Source organism: Leucopleurus acutus, assembly GCF_964270905.1.
Source record: "Leucopleurus acutus genome assembly, chromosome: 11".
In the NCBI taxonomy this organism is placed as follows: Eukaryota; Metazoa; Chordata; class Mammalia; order Artiodactyla; family Delphinidae; genus Leucopleurus; species Leucopleurus acutus.
The window spans coordinates 85,108,290-85,125,861 of NC_139152.1; the positions used below are offsets into that span (position 1 = coordinate 85,108,290).

The 17,572-nt window shown below is 44.1% G+C and overlaps 1 protein-coding gene across 1 annotated transcript in view; it reads right to left on the reverse strand.

The window, feature by feature from the left end:
• Nucleotides 1-17,572, reverse strand: part of PAH (phenylalanine hydroxylase) — a 70,320-nt gene that overhangs the window by 40,736 nt on the left and 12,012 nt on the right. The window contains exon 3 of the mRNA XM_082851194.1: nt 7,772-7,955. Coding sequence (XP_082707320.1) covers nt 7,772-7,955 — 184 coding nt within the window. The remainder of the gene's footprint in view (nt 1-7,771; nt 7,956-17,572) is intronic.

Below are 17,572 nucleotides of genomic sequence, written 5' to 3' on the forward strand. Positions count from 1 at the left end.
CAAGGGAAATAATGAATAAAGAAAAGGGCATTTATTCCAGTCACCAAGCTAACCTGGAGCTATCCTCCTCATAGCCTTTTTAAGATGTCACTTATCTTATAAACGTGCCTATTGGCAGGTTGTCCACCATATTCCCAAATACTGAATTCTGTTTTCTGAGCGCTCACGTTGCCCTGAGATCTGACTACTGGCTACTTACAGCTGGAGTTACAGACAACCTCCATTGGATCAAACAGAATGCATCTAAAGCCTTTTCCATATGTCTGTCCCCCTCCAGGAGCCCCTCCTTGGCCCTGCTCCCCCTCTCCCCACCATGCCCAAGAATGACTTCAGTGTATCTCCTAGGTGCTCCTGACACACGCCCACTTCCCTGTCCCTGCATAGACATGGCCAAACAGCAACTACCTCCTACACCATAAGACATGTGAGTCAAGGCACCACGTGTGCTGTGTTCCGTACTGCATCCCTCCGTGTGGCTGCCACTGAACGGATGCTCGATAAATATGCGTTGCATGAATGAATGATCAACCAAATTAGGGCATAAATGGGAATGAAAGAGAAGAAGGTGGTAAAGCAGACTCTGGTTTTTGAGAAGGAATAGTAAGAGAAAAAGGAAGAAAACCCCAATCGTCAGGATTTTAATAAGTAAGGGCCACGTAATTCATAAAATACTAAGGAAAAAGAGAATTCTAGGGGGAAAACGGCGTCAAAGGCTACAAATATTTCAAAGAGGATGAAAACAAGAAAGAGGTTACTGCTTTTGGTAACGGATGTTGTCAGGGTGGTAAGGAAGAAGAGAAGGAAAAAAGGGAGGGGGGCAAAGGGAAGGAGGGAGGGAAAAAGCAGGAAATCTGAATGTGAAGCTGCTTCCTAGACCAGGGCTGTTTCCGATATAACACACGGCCAAGTGGATAATGTCAAGCGTCCAAACCATGCTCACAGGAAGTCAGCTTCGGGAATGAGATACAATTCCCGGGGCCCCTCACATCATCCCAAAGAGGAAGTTATCTCCCTGGCTGCGAGGTGAGGCTGGCCCCAGTGAGGGGGTGACTGCCACCAACTCCCTCTGTGTTATTAGCCTGGTCAGTGTGTCCACCCGATGGAGCTGGTGGTGGCATATAGTCTGACATTGAGCTGAGGTTATAGATCATAAAGCTCCCCCCTTATTGAGGCTTAAGGAGGAACAATATCAAGGGCCTGTTCAACTCAAGCAAGTTCAACTCAACCCATCAAACACCCTAACACGCAGAGTGTCTTGCATGAAGACCCCATGAGCCCTTGAAAGTGGCCAAGTGGGTCTTAGGTCTATTTCACAGATGAGGAAGGAGAGGTAAAGAGGTCTCCCAGCTGCTAGGGAGTCAGATGGGATTCACACCTAGCTGGCAGCGTACAGAATAGGAATGCAAATCCTGCCTCTCGACTCCAAACTAATTGCTCTTTTTGACCTGCCCTGATACTCCCTCAATCCAGCATGAATGGCAACTTGACATTCAGTTAAAATCATTTCATATTCCTTTATTACCCCTCCAGTCGAGGGAACACACCTGTCACAGACAGAAAAGGGGTGCTCAGTCTAATTCTTTGTAATTCTCACAATCCAAAAAGCACATCATGGTGGCCTTTCTTTACCAAAGATCAGGAGTTTGGGGATTCTGGCTTTGCCTCAACCGTAAGATTCCCAGGTATCCTTAGAAAAGACTCAGGGACAAGTTTACTGGCCATTTTGCATGGATCCTTCATGCCACGCACATTGTGCAAAGTGTATCACAGAATCCGCACAGCCGCACTGGCACACGGATATCTTCATCTTACAGACGAGAAAAGCTAGGCCTACAGAGGGCGAGTAACTTGGCCAAAACAACTACAGCGCTGGAACTGAGCTGGAAAAGTGAAGACTCCAAAATCCACACCACGGTTCAAGTGTACCACTGTCTCGCTTCCTAATGTTGAGAATGAGAATCATGTTATCTGTTGCCCTAGCTATCTGAGTTGACTGTGGCAAAGCTTCCATGAGACAACCTAAGGGGGAAATCGTTTGGATTTGGCATGCAAATAAGGAATTCCTGTTAGAATGAAAGCCTGCTTACAACCTTATGATCTTCCTCAGCTTGAAGCCGGGCGACCTGGCAAACAGACTGGCTACAAACACAGCATTTACTCGGGATCTTCCCTTGCCAGCGAACAGAGCTGCCTCTGACAGATCGCGAAGCCGCAAGCCCCGGACCGGCTTCCAGTTGCAGGGCTGATGCCACCTTCCCCTCAATGGGCTTATCCTCTCAGCTGCGAGTCTGCTTGTCCCGATGAGGCAGAGCGGAAACGAAAGTCCCATCCTCAGCTGCCAGAGGACTTCCGGCAACATCAACACAGGCAGGAAGCAGCCCGGTAGGCTGGAAAAGGCTGTCAATCACTCCTGTGTGTCTTTGCAAACATGCCGACCCTCGGTCTCCTGCAGGCCCAGGGCCATGAACATCTACAGCCCTGAGGCACACTTGGGGCTGAGTGAAACGCATGGGAGGAGGTTTGGAAGTGAGGAGGGGGACAAAGGAAAGATGATGGAAACAGAACAGAGGAGCAGAGGGAGAGAGAGAGGAAAAGCAGGCACAGGTGACGGAAATGGGGAAAACCCCGACCATCTGGACCCCCTCCTGCCCTAAGCAGCTTCTCTCTACAGGGTCTCAACTCTCTGGGAACAATGACCCTATTGAGAATCTTCTCTCCTAAAACATATGCACGCAGGTGCACATGTACCATTTTGCCCAAAATCCCAGGGGCTTTGCAGACTCCTCCGAGGAACCCTATCCTTCCTCCTCCCACGATGGATCTGAAACTGCAGCCTTATCGTGGCACTGCCTTTCACGGCAGCAATGTTGAAGCAGAAAAGGGAAACACTCGAGAGGGCTGGGAGGGGAGAGGGGCATATATGAGGGAAGGAATAAATATAATGATGTTACTTTGTCGTCTCACAATTAAATCTTTGTCTTCTCCACTTAAATCATTGCTTCAGGAATTAATCCAAATAAGAAGACAAATAAAATCATAAAAGCCCCTAGGCTAGATATAGGTAGTAGATAGAGAGATGAATAAATAAATAAATAGCCTTTCTACTCCCCACAGAAAATCTCAGTTGTCCTGGCAGTCTGGACTCCCTTTGTTGCCACAGCAAGACCCTTACAATCACCACCACAGCATGAACGAAATCTACTCAATGGCCAACTGCTCTTGGAAAATAACGCCAAACGGATAAATTTCTCAAAAGGTGATGATCCTACACCTCTGTCTAGCCAAGTCATTTTGTCCATCTGCTGCTCCTGGCTGCAATCTGCCTCCATGTAGGAATTTTCCATTCCCCCCGCTCAATGTAATGTCATGCAGAAGACTCAAAGGGAAACGTAAAAGGATTAGTAGATGGATCGATGGAAGATATTAATGCTCTTTCATGTTGGGTTGAAGAAGGATTTGAGGTCATCAGGAGAGAGGGTAGCCGGAGAATAGACCTCAAGTATTCAAAAGACTCTCTGGATTAAAATCCTATTAAACTCCCATCAGCTTCTCTAGGAGGCATTTTAGAAGGTTGGGGTTTCTTTAACATGTCACCATAATTAGCCTTCCCTTAAGCTGTTTTGGGTGGGGAACTTTAGCAATTAAGAAACTGAAAACTTTCATTTTCTAGCGCCCACACGGCCTTTTGAACGGTTTGAAAACTAGAATGGAAAGTGGTTTAGCCTAATTGATTTGAGGGGTTCAGATCTCTCCCCTTCAACCTGCTGTCAGACTCGCCCCTGAGATCTGAGCCCCTCAATAGAAAGGGCATTTTGTCAAGTGAGAGAATCAAAGGTTCGGATCTACAATGATGCCTTTCTTCTTCTAATCATCCTCCCGTGGAGTTGGACGGAAAGAACAACTCTGCAAAGGGATGGCTGTTTCCCCTAAAAAGGTCTGTTTCTGGGCCCAGATTCCAGTTCACAAAAACTACCCCAGACACCCAAAGGGCCCGTGTCTCTCAGCAGGTGCAAAACTGGGCTGTTTCAGCATCACTGCGTGGAGATCAGCCGGTCCGTTACGTGGACATGAAGGTCAGGAAACTGTGTCAGGGAGTGGCAGCCAATACGGGACAGAGTGCACAACCATCCAAAGCAATAAGGGTCGAGAAACACGTGTTGTTTTAAAGGGTTAGTCTGAGCAGTTTTTTCCTCACTAGGTAAAGTACCAATCCAATGTTAAACATCAACGCCCTGCCATTTTGAGCCCCACCAGGGAATCAAACCTGTGCCACGTTCCACCTCTGACGAGCCCAACGCTGATGACGTGGTGCCTCTGTGTCAGAACGTTGGCTTCTTCACTTTCACACTTGCTGGGTCCTCAGAGTCAAAAGTGAAGAAGAGGCCCAATTCCACCAGCCGTGTCTCCATCACAGCACCCGCCCCTCTTCTGTATTCACCTGGCTGTCCTGTCATCCTCGCCAGCCTATGAGCTCACGAGGGACGGGCCGTGCTGACTCTCTCTCCTTCCAGCTCCAAGCACGGTGCCAGGTACAGAGCAGTGTTAGACATCCGCTTGCCCACAGCTGCACAGAATTCACTCTGTGCCCTAAGGCAAGTCACGGCCTCCATTTTTTATGATGAAAAATTAAGGAGTCTGTTGGGCCGCCTGACCTGTGAGGTTATTTTCTAGTTCCCAGAATCTCCGAAAACGTAGCTGTGTACAGGCTGGCTTTTCATGGCTCCCGTGCTCAGGTCATAATTTATAATAACAAGGATGATAATGCTAAGAATAGAGAACTTCTGTTAAGCCCCTAAACATGCTCAGTGCTGTTCTCAGTGCTCCACTGGTGTTATTTCATTAATCCTGTGAGGCAGAGACTCGTACTCCCATCTGGTACAGTGATAGACTGTGGTGATCAGTAATTTGCCCAAAGTCACACCAAGTGTGTATCCTGGTTCCGGAGTCTGGGCTCCTAACTGTTCTTCCACATCCTATTTCGGAGCCTCCCGTTCAGGCTGCCAGCCCTTCAGCTGATCTCTGTACATCTTCCCTGCCTCCCCAGGGGGCTGCCTGCCTGCCTGTCAGTTGCTTTGATTTCCTACCCCAGGGCCCCAGCTGGCCTGGCCTCTACCTGCTCTGAGCAGAGGCAGAGCTTGACCCACGATTCAGCAGGCCCTTTGCCCTGAGGGCCTGTGGCCCCTGTTGGAAGCAGGCGGCCGGAAAAGCAAGAGAAGTCCGTTGTCATCAGGGCAGCAGCTCACTTGGGAGGTGGAAGAGGAAGGAAGGCAGATAGGGTTATTCTGAGGAGGAATTCCAAGTACGCGCCCCCAGTGACCAGAGACCCTGTGCATCGCTGCGCACCCTTGGCCAAGGCAGAAGCCCAGGATGGACTTCCTTGTCTTGGTTATAGCCACAGGAGGACACGAGCAGGAGGAGAGGAGGTCTCCTAGGATGGCCTCGGAGGTGTCTTTTGGAAAATGTTTCAATGGCCTATGCAAAGAGGTGGGTCTTGTCTCATTTTAAAGCATCTCTGCCTATTAACATACTATTTTCAGGCACAGAGCCTGAAATCCTCTTGAGCTAGTCGTCAATGTTTTGGCAAGAAAAAAAGCTTTTGATTTTACAGTAGAAAAAAATTTTTGATTATATGGGAAAAAAGTAGTTCATCTCAGCAATCACACTTCTAAGTATTTACTTAAATGAGTCGAAAACTTACGTCCACAGAGAAACCTGCACATGAATGTTTAACAGCCTTACCCATGGATAAACAAGATGTGGTACATCTATACAACGGAACATTATTCAGTAATTACAAAGAATGAGCTATCGAGTCACAAAAAGGCATGGAGGAACCTTGCTAAATGTAAAAATAAAACAGCCTAAAAAGGATATATTCTCTATGATTCCATATTCATAATGCATGACATTCTGGAAAAGTCAAAATCATGGAGACAAAAAGATGAGTGGTTGCCAGGGGGAGGGGATAAGGAGGGAGGGATGAACAGGGCACTTTTCGGGCATTGCAGCCATTCTGCATGAGGTGTAATGGTGGATACATGACATTATGCCTTTACCAAAACCAACAGAACTACACAATACAAAGCATGATCCCTAATGTACAGCCTTTAGTTAATAATAATGTATTAGCATGGCTCACCAATTTAACAACCATCACATGCTCTCATTTATCCAGCTGGGCACTGTTCTAAGCACTGACTATAGAAGATCTCATTTAGTCCTCACAAAAGCCCTATGAAAAACTGAGGTCAGAGCAGTTAAAGAGGCTTGTCAAGGGTCTCAAAGTCAATAAGTGGAAAAAGTAGGACTTGAACTGAAGCCTGTCCAACCCCAAGCCCATACTCCTAATTCCTTCGCTCTACTGCCCTACTCCCCTCCAGGGCACATCAATTACATTTTGTAACAGGGAAGAACAAATCTGACTCCATATTAGAGCTGTTTCTTTTACTTTAACCTTTGTACTCTGTTGCTTGTGCTTAGTCATGATGGCTTTGCACGTTTTGTAAAAGAATGTTGCCTATAGCCTGAAATATACAGGATAGTCTATTCTCAGGGCTCTGACCTTTAAGAGTTCATACATACAGGGATAACTAGTTGCAGAACAGAGAATAGTATTTGTTTTGTTGGAGGTTTATAGGAATATCATGACCTGACCTATGTGGACACCTGCAAGAACAAAGGATTCCGGCACCAAGAAGTTTGCAACAAACAAACTCTTTCGCCTTTTTAGTTTCAAAGAAGGCCTGAATTCTTTGATAAGGTAAGATGGTTCTTTGAGACCCTAGTCTGCTATCATCTCGGTCTGAGGGCTTTCTGAATAAAGTCGTTACTCCTTGCCCTAACAACTGGTCTCCTGATTTATTGGCCTGACGTGACCCGAGCAGAACAAGTCTGGACTCAGTAGCAATTTCAGTAAGTAAATAAGGGGGCAGAACAAGTCATGACAACTGCTGTTTAGCCATCACTCACAAGCATTTGCTGAGAGCTGTGTATTAAGCACTGTACTAAACTCTGAGGATATTAACATAGGTAAGAGACTCTCCCTGCCCACAAGGAGCTTGTAATCTAGTGGAAGAGACAGAGAGACAGTGAAAGACCTAAGAACAGAGCCAAGGAGCTCCAGCTCCAGAATTGACATGTCATGAGAAGGACTTGGGGAGAGGCTATGAGATGAAATGGAGGTAACTAAAGAATTTGTCTCGAAATTATCTTTATATAGAAAGCACCCTGGATACCCTAATCATCCTACCTCTAGAAATTACGAAATTGACAGCAAAATAATCCACGAATGAAAAATATATGAAAATTGCATCAGAAGACAACTAATATAAGAAACAGCTCTCTTGAGGAAGGGGGAAAAGAACATTTATTAAATGTCTAAATATGCCAGGTACTCGTCTGAGTCCCTAACCTATATCCTCTCACTTAATCCTGGTCTTCCAGGGTAGAGATGATGATGATGATGATGATGATGATGATGATGATGATGATGATTATTATTATTGCGGTACGCGGGCCTCTCACTGTTGTGGCCTCTCCCGTTGCGGAGCACAGGCTCCGGACGCGCAGGCTCAGCGGCCATGGCTCATGGGCCCAGCCGCTCCGCGGCATGTGGGATCTTCCCGAACTGGGGCACGAACCTGTGTCCCCTGCATCGGCAGGTGGACTCTCAACCACTGCACCACCAGGCAAGCCCGGTAGAGATTATTTTTGCCATTATTTTATGATGAGAATGTAGGGTCATCTGTGTTGCAACATTGCTGTCTCTTACCTGTGTCTTTCTTCTTATCCCGGGAAAGCTCGTGCACAGTGGCCCCAATTTCATGCCTCAAGATTCTGATGATGTTTGCCAGAACGGGCATGCTGCGTTTATCCAGATAGGTGAAAAATTCATACTCATCTTTCTTTAAACGTGAAGGTCTTGATTCAATGTGGGTCAGGTTTATATCATTCTCCTAGAAAACAGGTGTAAGGGAGTATGTGAAGGGGGCAGTCACTGGAATTGACACAGACCAAACACTCAAAACCAGAGCAAAACACAATGAAAGGAGAAGAGATGAGGAGGAGTAGTTCTTTTTTTTTTTTTTTTGTCTTTTGTTTTTTAAATATAAGAATAGAAGAAAGTCTTCAACACTGCAAAAGTTGTTTACCTTTTCTTCTGCAAAACCAAATAACTAATCACAAGAGGTGGGGGAGACAGTTCAAATGCCACAGAATTTAATCACATGGAAATCTGCTCAGGGCTTAGAGTTGCAAACATAAGATTTCATTGGGTCAGTGGTTGCCAAAAATATTTACACAGGAAAACCTCCTTTCCTGAATGACATCTCACAGAATCTCAGTAATAGTACCTCAATAAATAAATCAATAAATACAAGCAACATTGTTCTGCTTGAATAGAGTCCACAGGAGTCAGGCTTCTTGGGTTTAAATCAAAGTTCTTAATTATATTGGCTACGAGACCTTATAAAATGTACTTTCACATTTCTAACCGTCAGCTTCTCCACCTGTAATTTGGTGGTACTATGGTACCCGCTTCATAAATTTGTTGGAAACATTGGATGAGATGATACAAACACATTGCCAGGTACTTAGTAAATGCTCAGTTAAAATTATCCGGTATAATATCATTCATATTTTTATATAATTACTTTTCATTCAAGTTATGCCACAAATGTGTAGGTAGCACCTACTAGGTACTGATCACTCTGCAAGGTGGTTGGGATAGATCAGTGGACAAAACAGACAAAGATATTTTCCTTTCTAAAGCTTCCATTCAAGTTGTGAAGAGACAAACAACAAACATAAAAGATAACCGATTTGTGTATTATTTTATAATGATTATAATGATAAAGGCTAAGGAAAAATACAAAGCAGAGCAGGATGAAGGGAACGGGCAGTCCTGGGATGGAATGAGGGAGATTACAGTATTTAATAGAGCGGACACATGAGGCCTCATTGAGAAGGGAAGGCTCATGTACAGGCATTCATTAAACGCCACAAAAATAATACTCACTTAATAAAATGTCTCAACTTCAATGTCTTTAGCTGGTGGTACTTTAGTTATTATGGGGTTTGTCATTTAAGAAGAACTATTTACTTAAATTGGTCCTCAAATTTGAATGTGTGGTACTCATCTGCTACTTATTCAAAAGTCTGATTTCATTGACAGTACGGTTCTTTGTGAAGAAAACCAAGCCTCTTTACTTTATTAAAATAAAAAAGGGGGGGTTGCCCCAAACATTGAAATGGATAAAATGTACCCAGAAAAAAATGTTTAACTTGAATAACTCTATAATTTCAAAGAAATGAAATTCATCGACCTTGTAGTTCAAGAAGCGTATCTTTTTTCTTGACAGTTAGTGGCATATGGTTGAGGAGCACAGGGGTAATTACAATAACAGTACCTTTTTGCATTTGAATATCACTTTACAGTTTAGAATTATTTTCTGTGACCTTCCCAACAAACCTCTGAAGAGGTTAAGGAACATGTAAAAAAATGAAATCAGAGATAAAGATGCTTTGTTAAACGTGGCTGGAGAGGGAGGCCCTTTTCCTCTAATCTCAGACATTGGTCTTCTAACCACACAGCCTTTCCTGCCAGAGCTAACGGTGAGCATCCCTCAAATATCAGCTTTTATCATTGTTATTGCTATTGTGCCAACCCCCCCCCCCCCAAATGAAACCTCTGGGTATAGTAAACACAGTAAAAAGCATTCCTACGCAGGCACCCTTCCTGCTCTTTCTTCCTCATGATTTTCAGGGGTACATGATGGAGCTATTATTTATGGGCACCAGCTGCAGAGAACACACGCCCTGACCAGGTAACCCAATGTGGGCGTCCCGACTAGAGAGAGAGTATGTGGAGGAGAGAAGGCCAGAGAGATAGCGGTTGCTCCAAACTTTTTATGCAAACAGAGGTGACCTCCTAAACGCAGCCAAGAGCAGTGTCATCCTTCTTGGCTCCTGATGATAGAGAACGGTTACGCTCCGCCCGCTATTTACCTAAGTTGAAACTTCAAACGAAGAGATAACCAATTTCTGCCTTGTGTAGAGCAGAGAAAACAGCAAAGCCAAGAGCCAGGAGTGAACACACCTTCGGCATGGTTATCTGCGAGACTGTGGGAGGGCGGGTGGCGTAGGAGGTGAGAAAGGATGTAGAGTGAAAAAAAGGCTGGCAGGCGGACTACAGGCTGAAAATGTTCCCCACCCATACCCCACCGCTCCCGATGTGACAGCACTTCCAGAGAGAAGACTCGCACTTTGGGAATAGCCATAAGACAATGTGTGCCCCATGACTCAGTCTTTATAATTCTGGAGACCTAACTTATGGGAAAAAACTTTTACCCAAATTTGTAAGCTGACTAAATTCCCATAATAGGGGAATGGTTAGGTGGACTGCAGTGTAATCATTCAGTGGAGATTATGCAACTATTAGAAAGGAACCAACAACAACATGCATAAAATACAGCGCCAGTAAGCACTCCAAGATGTGAGTGATAGTCTCTAGATGATGGGCCTAGGGGTGATTTTTGTCTCCTTTCTATTTTCTTTTTTATCACAGTTCAACTTTTCTAAAAACAACATTTATTACTTTTATAATGAAAATTTAACTTTGTCTCTTAAATGGTTATAATGACAGCCACTTGGGAAAATACGATGGATATAGATATGTGATCATTAAAATATGTTTTAAAAAAATATGCCCAGGTCAAGGAAAAAAAGGCTAGAATGAAATGCATCATGATGAGTTATGACGAGATTATGTGTATCTTCTAGTTATTTGCCAAATGTCTTATAATATTACGCATATAATGAAAATTAAATTATATCTTTTAAATGTGAGTGAAATTTCTGGCTAAGAATATCCAGCCAAATTTTTTAAACGACTTCTTTCCCATTTGAATCAATTTGTTAACAATTAACTCTCTAGCTTGGCATGCAATTTCCTTAGTGGAGTTTTTCCAGTTTAATAGTGTGGATTCTTAGATAGATACCAATAACTTTGGTTGCTAAGGAGGCTTTAGAAATCAACCTCCAAACCTGATTATGATCTTAGTTCCCTTTTAGTAAATGAATTTTTATTTTTAAACAAGGGCTCTATGCAGGTTAAAAATTGACCCCTACACACTCACCACATTTTGGGGGAGGGATAAAGAAAGAATTCTTTGTGTTAATACACGTGGACATCTTAGCAGAGGCAAGAAAGGTTTAGAGTTAGACATTCCAAAGACAATTTCACAATTTGTCCAGTACTTAATTTCTGTGTCCAAGATGGCTGAGTAACAACTTGATTACTCAGGACTCTTGAACAGACAGTGTGGGGACCAGAGAAAAGCAAAGTGGAATGAACAGTCTATTTGAACAAGGATTGACCAGAAACCCGCTTCTGCTCCCATCCATGAGGAAATCTTTCTAAAAGGGGATTCGTCACAAGTGGATAAAGCTATAGATACACAGAATGAATATGATGAATTGTGGAAAACAGATTCATGCTTCTGGACCTTTTCTTGACCTCCAGCTTAGGGCCCCTTCCTCTCCTCCTCCGTTTCATTCCTCGAGGAAAGAAGAATGGTACAGCGAAAAGCATGTGAGCTTTGGAACTAATCTGAGTTCAAATTCTGTTCTGCTACTCACTACCTTTGGATACTCTAGTTGGCCATTCTCAACTTTTGTTTGTCTTTTAAAATAAAAATCATAATATTACCTGGCAGCTTAATAAGAATTAAAAAGAGAGAAAGTACCTAGCACAATTGTGGCTTCGCTCACAGATACTCAGTAAGAACTCATTATACACTACCTTTCTCAACCTGGTATAGAGACACATTTCCCTGGGAACTGAAACACATTAAGCTGATGAGTCATTTTACCCTTTCATATTTGCTTTACCTTAAACTTTTCTCAGCTTTTTCCCTGAGAGCATGTTTTAGAAAGGAGAAGGAAGTGCTGAGCATATTGTTAGATGAGACTAGACTGGAAAGGGGGAGCTTCTTGGACCCCCTACATGCTGTTGCCTTGGCATAAGTGCAAATGAAATTATGTCCTGGCCTGTTTCAGAGCTTTCTGGGGGCAACATCAAAGACAGTCACAAACGATGTCCCACGTCATTGGTCTCAAGCAAACGGACAGGAGGCTTTCATAACTCAGCCGATCCAACACCTTCCTTGTGCCAAACACTGTCCTAGGTGCTGGGCTACAACAGTGAACAAACCCGGAAAAACCTGGGGACTTCCCTGGTGGCCCAGTGGTTAAGACTCCATGCTCCCAATGCAGGGGGTGAGAGTTCGATCCCTGGTCGGGGAACTAAGATCCCACATGACGCATGGCATGGCAAAAACAAAGAAAAAGAAAAACAAACAAAACAAAAACAAAAAAACAGGAAAAATCCCTGCCCTCCTGGAGCTTACATTCTTGAAGGAAGAGACAAACAATGACTATGATAAATAAATAAAATATACTGCCTTCAGATGGAACAGACAGAAATAAGCAGGAAAGAGGGACAGAATATTCCAGGGGTTCAATGCAAGTGCCATTTAAACAATGGGGTCAGGAAGTCCTCAAACAATAAACAGGTGACATGTAAGCATAGACCTGAGGTCAATGAGGGAGCAGGACATGAGGGAACAGCAGGTGCAATGGTCCTGGGGTCAGACATTGTGCAATATGACTGAGGACCATCAACGAAGCCAGCGTGACAGGGGCAGAGTGAGCACGGGTCAGGAGGCAATAGGACATGAGGCAGAGGAGTAACCAAGAATGACCTATCGGCCGTTATCTTAACTTTAATTTTCACTTGGAGTGATATTAAGAAACTATGAGAGGTAATAGGGCAGAGAGAGAGAGAGACATCTTTTGACTCATGTTTTCAAAGGAGCAGTCTGGCAGCTATTTTAAGAATAGACTGGGGACTTCCCTGGCGGTCCAGTGGTTAGGACTCTGCACTTCCACTGCAGGGGTCATGGGTTCGATCTCTGGTCAGAGAACTAAGATCCCAGAAGCTGCATGGCACAGTCAAAAAAAAAAAAAAAGAAGAAGAAGAAGAACGGACTGTTGTGGGACAAAGGCAGAAACAGTGTGTGGACTACGTCAACATTTGGGGTGAGAAATGATAACTACAAAGATAAGTCTCACGGAAGTACAGGCAGGGCTTCCTGTATATTTTTACTGATCTCTGCTCACGAGAGGGCCAGCAACAGCCCTAGGTGACCAGGAGTCTGAAAATTAAACCCACTGGGCTGAACAGGAAAGCAGAAGAAGCACAATTAAATTCTAGAGGGAGCTCAAGATCACCTCCCACTCTACTGTGGAGGAGCGTTCTTGGGCAGGTCCCAGCTGAACTTTCAGAAGGATTCACGCCCTGGAGACCATCTTTTGGGATCCCACTCTTGCTTCTCCTGGAAGAGTCTCTGTTGTAATCTCTTGGTCTTTTCTTCCCTCAGTCTTGTCCCTCTTTGTTAGGTTATTTCTTCCCCCACCCTCCCTTCCATGTGGTCGGGATTGTGTCCAACTTGGAGGGAACCCCTTCCTGGGGAAGAGCCGGGCTAGCAGCTTAATCCAGGCTCTTTTCAAGGCTTTAGAGAAACGAGCTTTCTTGTCCCAAGTTCCCCTTTCTCCCTTTTCTTGCCACTGGAGGGAGAAAATCAAAATGGCCCCGTGGCCTGTTTCAGTCCAGGTTACTGATGCGCAATCATAAGTCATGTACCATCAATGGACCACAGCACTCTGTCTACATTTCCACAGCGTGGGATCTAACCTCATGATGAAAGTTTAGAAAGTCAGCTCCGTGTTGCTGTTTCTCAAATATGCCCAGCTTTGAACAGGTCAGCAGCTGAAAACAGTGCCAGTTTTCCATTTGAGGTTCTTCTATTCAATAGCTAGATCATCAAACCTATACAAAATGTTTAGGGTAGCATCATTTGCATGGACAAATAATGGGAGGAAGTTAAACGTCCACCAACAGGAAATACGGTCACACGATGGAAGATATGGGAAAATGAGCAAGAATATATGTGCAAATATCAAAACAATGTTCCCCACCTTCTCCCCAAAAAGAAAACTGCAGAGGGATGGTTACAGTATGATTCCAATTTTATGAAGATTAAAAGCTTGCAGGATAAACAACAAGGTCCTACTGTATAGCACAGGGAACTATATGCAATATCCTGTGATAAACCATAATGGAAAAGAATAAGAAATATATATATATTTATTCATTTGTATATTATTTTATATATATAAATGAATCACTTTGCTGTACACCAGAAATTAACACATTGTAAATCAACTATACCTCAAAAAAATAAAACAAAACTTGCCAAACCATGCCGTATATCTTAATGGATATCTCTGTATCACAAAGTCTAAAAAGATGCATGGAGGGGCTTCCCTGGTGGCGCAGTGGTTGAGAGTCCGCCTACCGATGCAGGGGACACGGGTTCATGCCCCGGTCCGGGAAGATCCCATGTGCCGCAGAGCGGCTGGGCCCATGAGCCATGGCCGCTGAGCCAGCGCGTCCGGGGCCTGTGCTCCGCAACGGGAGAGGCCACAACAGTGAGAGGCCCGCGTACCGCAAAAAAAAAAAAAAAAAAAAAAAGATGCATGGGAATAGTATGTGTCAAATTCAGATTAACAGCTACCTCTGAGGAGGGATGTGCATGGGGAAGAGATACCCAGGGACTGTAGTCATTTCTGTAATGATGTATTTATTAAGCAGGGAGTGAGTTACATGGGCGTTCCTTATATCATTATCTATATTTGGGGGTTTAAATAAGATGAAAAAGTCATCTGGGTTATAAGAACTTTCTTCCCCCCAGTGGAACTCAAGGCTCTTCTTATTTTGATTAAAGATGGAATGTTCCCTGTAAACATTTTACTGCCATAACTGCTCTGGACCTAAGGCCAAAGGGGCAAAAGCAACCCTTGTGATTCACTCTTGATTCTGTCCTGCTCACCAGACCCAGGGGTCACAGGCAGGACCTTAAAGTCCAAACTTTAAAGTAATAAACATCTTGTACCTGACCTAATGTCCCCTCTGCAATCCCACCTCTATCTCCAGGAACACTGAGGTTGGTAGATGGTAAGGGGATTTGAGGATTCTGTGACCTGGCCACTTGTTTATTCTGTCAACTCAAGTCATCTGTTTCTTCATTCTGGAGTGTACGTCCCCCCTTCCTCTCCCGTAGCCAACCCTCTAGGTTTCAGCTTAAACATTGTATCTGCAAGAAACCTCCCCTGGCCAATTTTGCCCTAAGCCTGGGTTAAGAAAGCTCATGGAAACTTGAGCTCTTCCACGTTCTAAAGGGGCAGAGACTGACTGTCTGGCTCTTCGCAGTCTCCTCAGCACCTATATACGGTCTGACAACAGCCGATACCTAGAGACTGTCATACAGAGTGAAGTAAGTCAGAAAGAGGAAGACCAATACTGTATATTTACGCATATGTGTGGAACCTAGAAAAATGGTATAGATGATCTTATTTGCAAAGCAGAGATAGAGACACGGATGTTGAGAACAAATGTATGGCCACCCAGGGGGGATACGGGGGTGGGACGAATTGGGAGATTGGGACTGACATATATACACTACTGATACTATGTATAAAAGAGATAACTAATGAGAACCTACTGTATAGCACAGGGAACTCTACCCGATGCTCTGTGCTGACCTAAGTGGGAAGGAAATCCAAAAAAGAGGGGATTATATGTATATGCATAGCTGATTCACTTTGCTGTACAGTGGAAACACAACATTGTAAAGCAGCTATACTCCAATAAAAACAAATAAACAAACAAACAAAACCCAGCCGATATTCAAAGTACGTTAATTGAATGCATAAATGAGAAAATAAGAGCTCATTGACCATCAGCTGAGGGGAAGGCGTGGGTCATCTGGGCAGAGGTCACACATAGAAAGTGAATGCGACAAACATAGACTGTATATGTCACATTTAGACTATAAACAAATATATAGATTTGTTTTCAAAAGACCAATCTACCACGAAAATGGAAGGTGAACTTGGAAGCAGTTTTTACCTCTAAGTGTCTAGTCTTGGGCAACTTGCTTAGTCTGGACCTGTGTGTCTCCATCAATTAAATGATGACAACTGAACACACACATGTATTGATACTTTAGATCTCTGTATATCTGCCGGTTTGCTTGTTCCCTCCCCTGGCGAATTCACGGTAAAACGATTAGCGGAGTGCTGGCAGAGGAAGGGAGACCTCTTCTTTGCAACTTCCCCCAGGAGCCTGCTTCTAACTTTATAACCCATTACTAAGCCACTCGCAGTAAAGGCTCTCAGGGGACTACTGTTCTAAGAAGGCGCGGGATGTGAGCACGTAGAGGCTAAAAATATAGAGAGGTATGGAAAATGCAGAGAATTGAGAGATGAATCTGCTGAGGACAGTGGGATGTTTGTGGGTTGGCAGATAGAGAGTTGGGTGTGTTTCTCATCATTTGGCCCCAATTCACTAAACCATCTGCTTCACTGTCCCTACCACCCACGCAATACATGTAAACACTATACATCTGTATCTTCATTATAGTAATCAAGCCTATTGTGTTGCATTCTGATGTTGCTACTAGCTGAAGTCTAGTAGACCACAAGCCCAATGGCAGGCAACATCATCCCTTAATGGGATGATGACTTTGGTGTTAATCATCTAAGGAAAAGACGGCAGTGCTCATTAAGCATGGAGGTGACTGCAGGAGTACTTAGCAAGGGACTCACAGGGAGCAGGTGATTCTCCCATATGGAATGTCTCTCCTCCATTGCCAATCTTGGAGGAGCTGGAATGTATTTTCTTTTTTATCTTGGCCATGCCGTGTAGCTTGTGGGATCTCAGTTCCCCCACCAGGGACTGAACCTGGGCCAAGGCAGTGAAAGCCCAAAATCCTAACCACTAGACAACCAGGGAATCCTTGGAATAGATTTTTATCTTCTGTCTTTATTAAGGAAAGGTAAGTTTACTTATACCATGATTTTTGCTTTGATTCTGCCCTGCCTTTTATTAGCTGTTTTGATAGTAATAATGCTTGAAATCAATGGCTTCCAGCACCCTTCTACAGTAGAGATGTTTCCTTCAGGTGATTTGAAATATGCTTCCTACAATTTCTATGCTTTGCCCTTTTGCCACTGAAGTAATAAAAAATAACTAATATTCTTCTTCTACAATGGCCCTTCAAATATTTGAATGAACCTATTGTTTCCTCACCCCATCTTCCCTCTTCAAGCCAATTAAACTTAATCCTTTTTTTTAAAAAAATTATTAATTAAATAATTATTTATTTATTTTGGCTGCACCAGGTCTTACTTGAGGCATGCGGGCTTCTTAGTTGCGGCATGCATGCAGGATCTCATTCCCTGACCAGGGATCAAACTTGGGCCCCCTGTATTGAGAGTGTGGCGTCTTACCCACTGGACAACCAGGGAAGTCCCGTTAATCCTTTTTTTTTTTTTTTTGTGGTATGCGGGCCTCTCACTGTTGTGGCCTCTCCCGTTGTGGAGCACAGGCTCCGGACGCACAGGCTCAGTGGCCATGGCTCACGGGCCCAGCTGCTCCGCGGCACGTGGG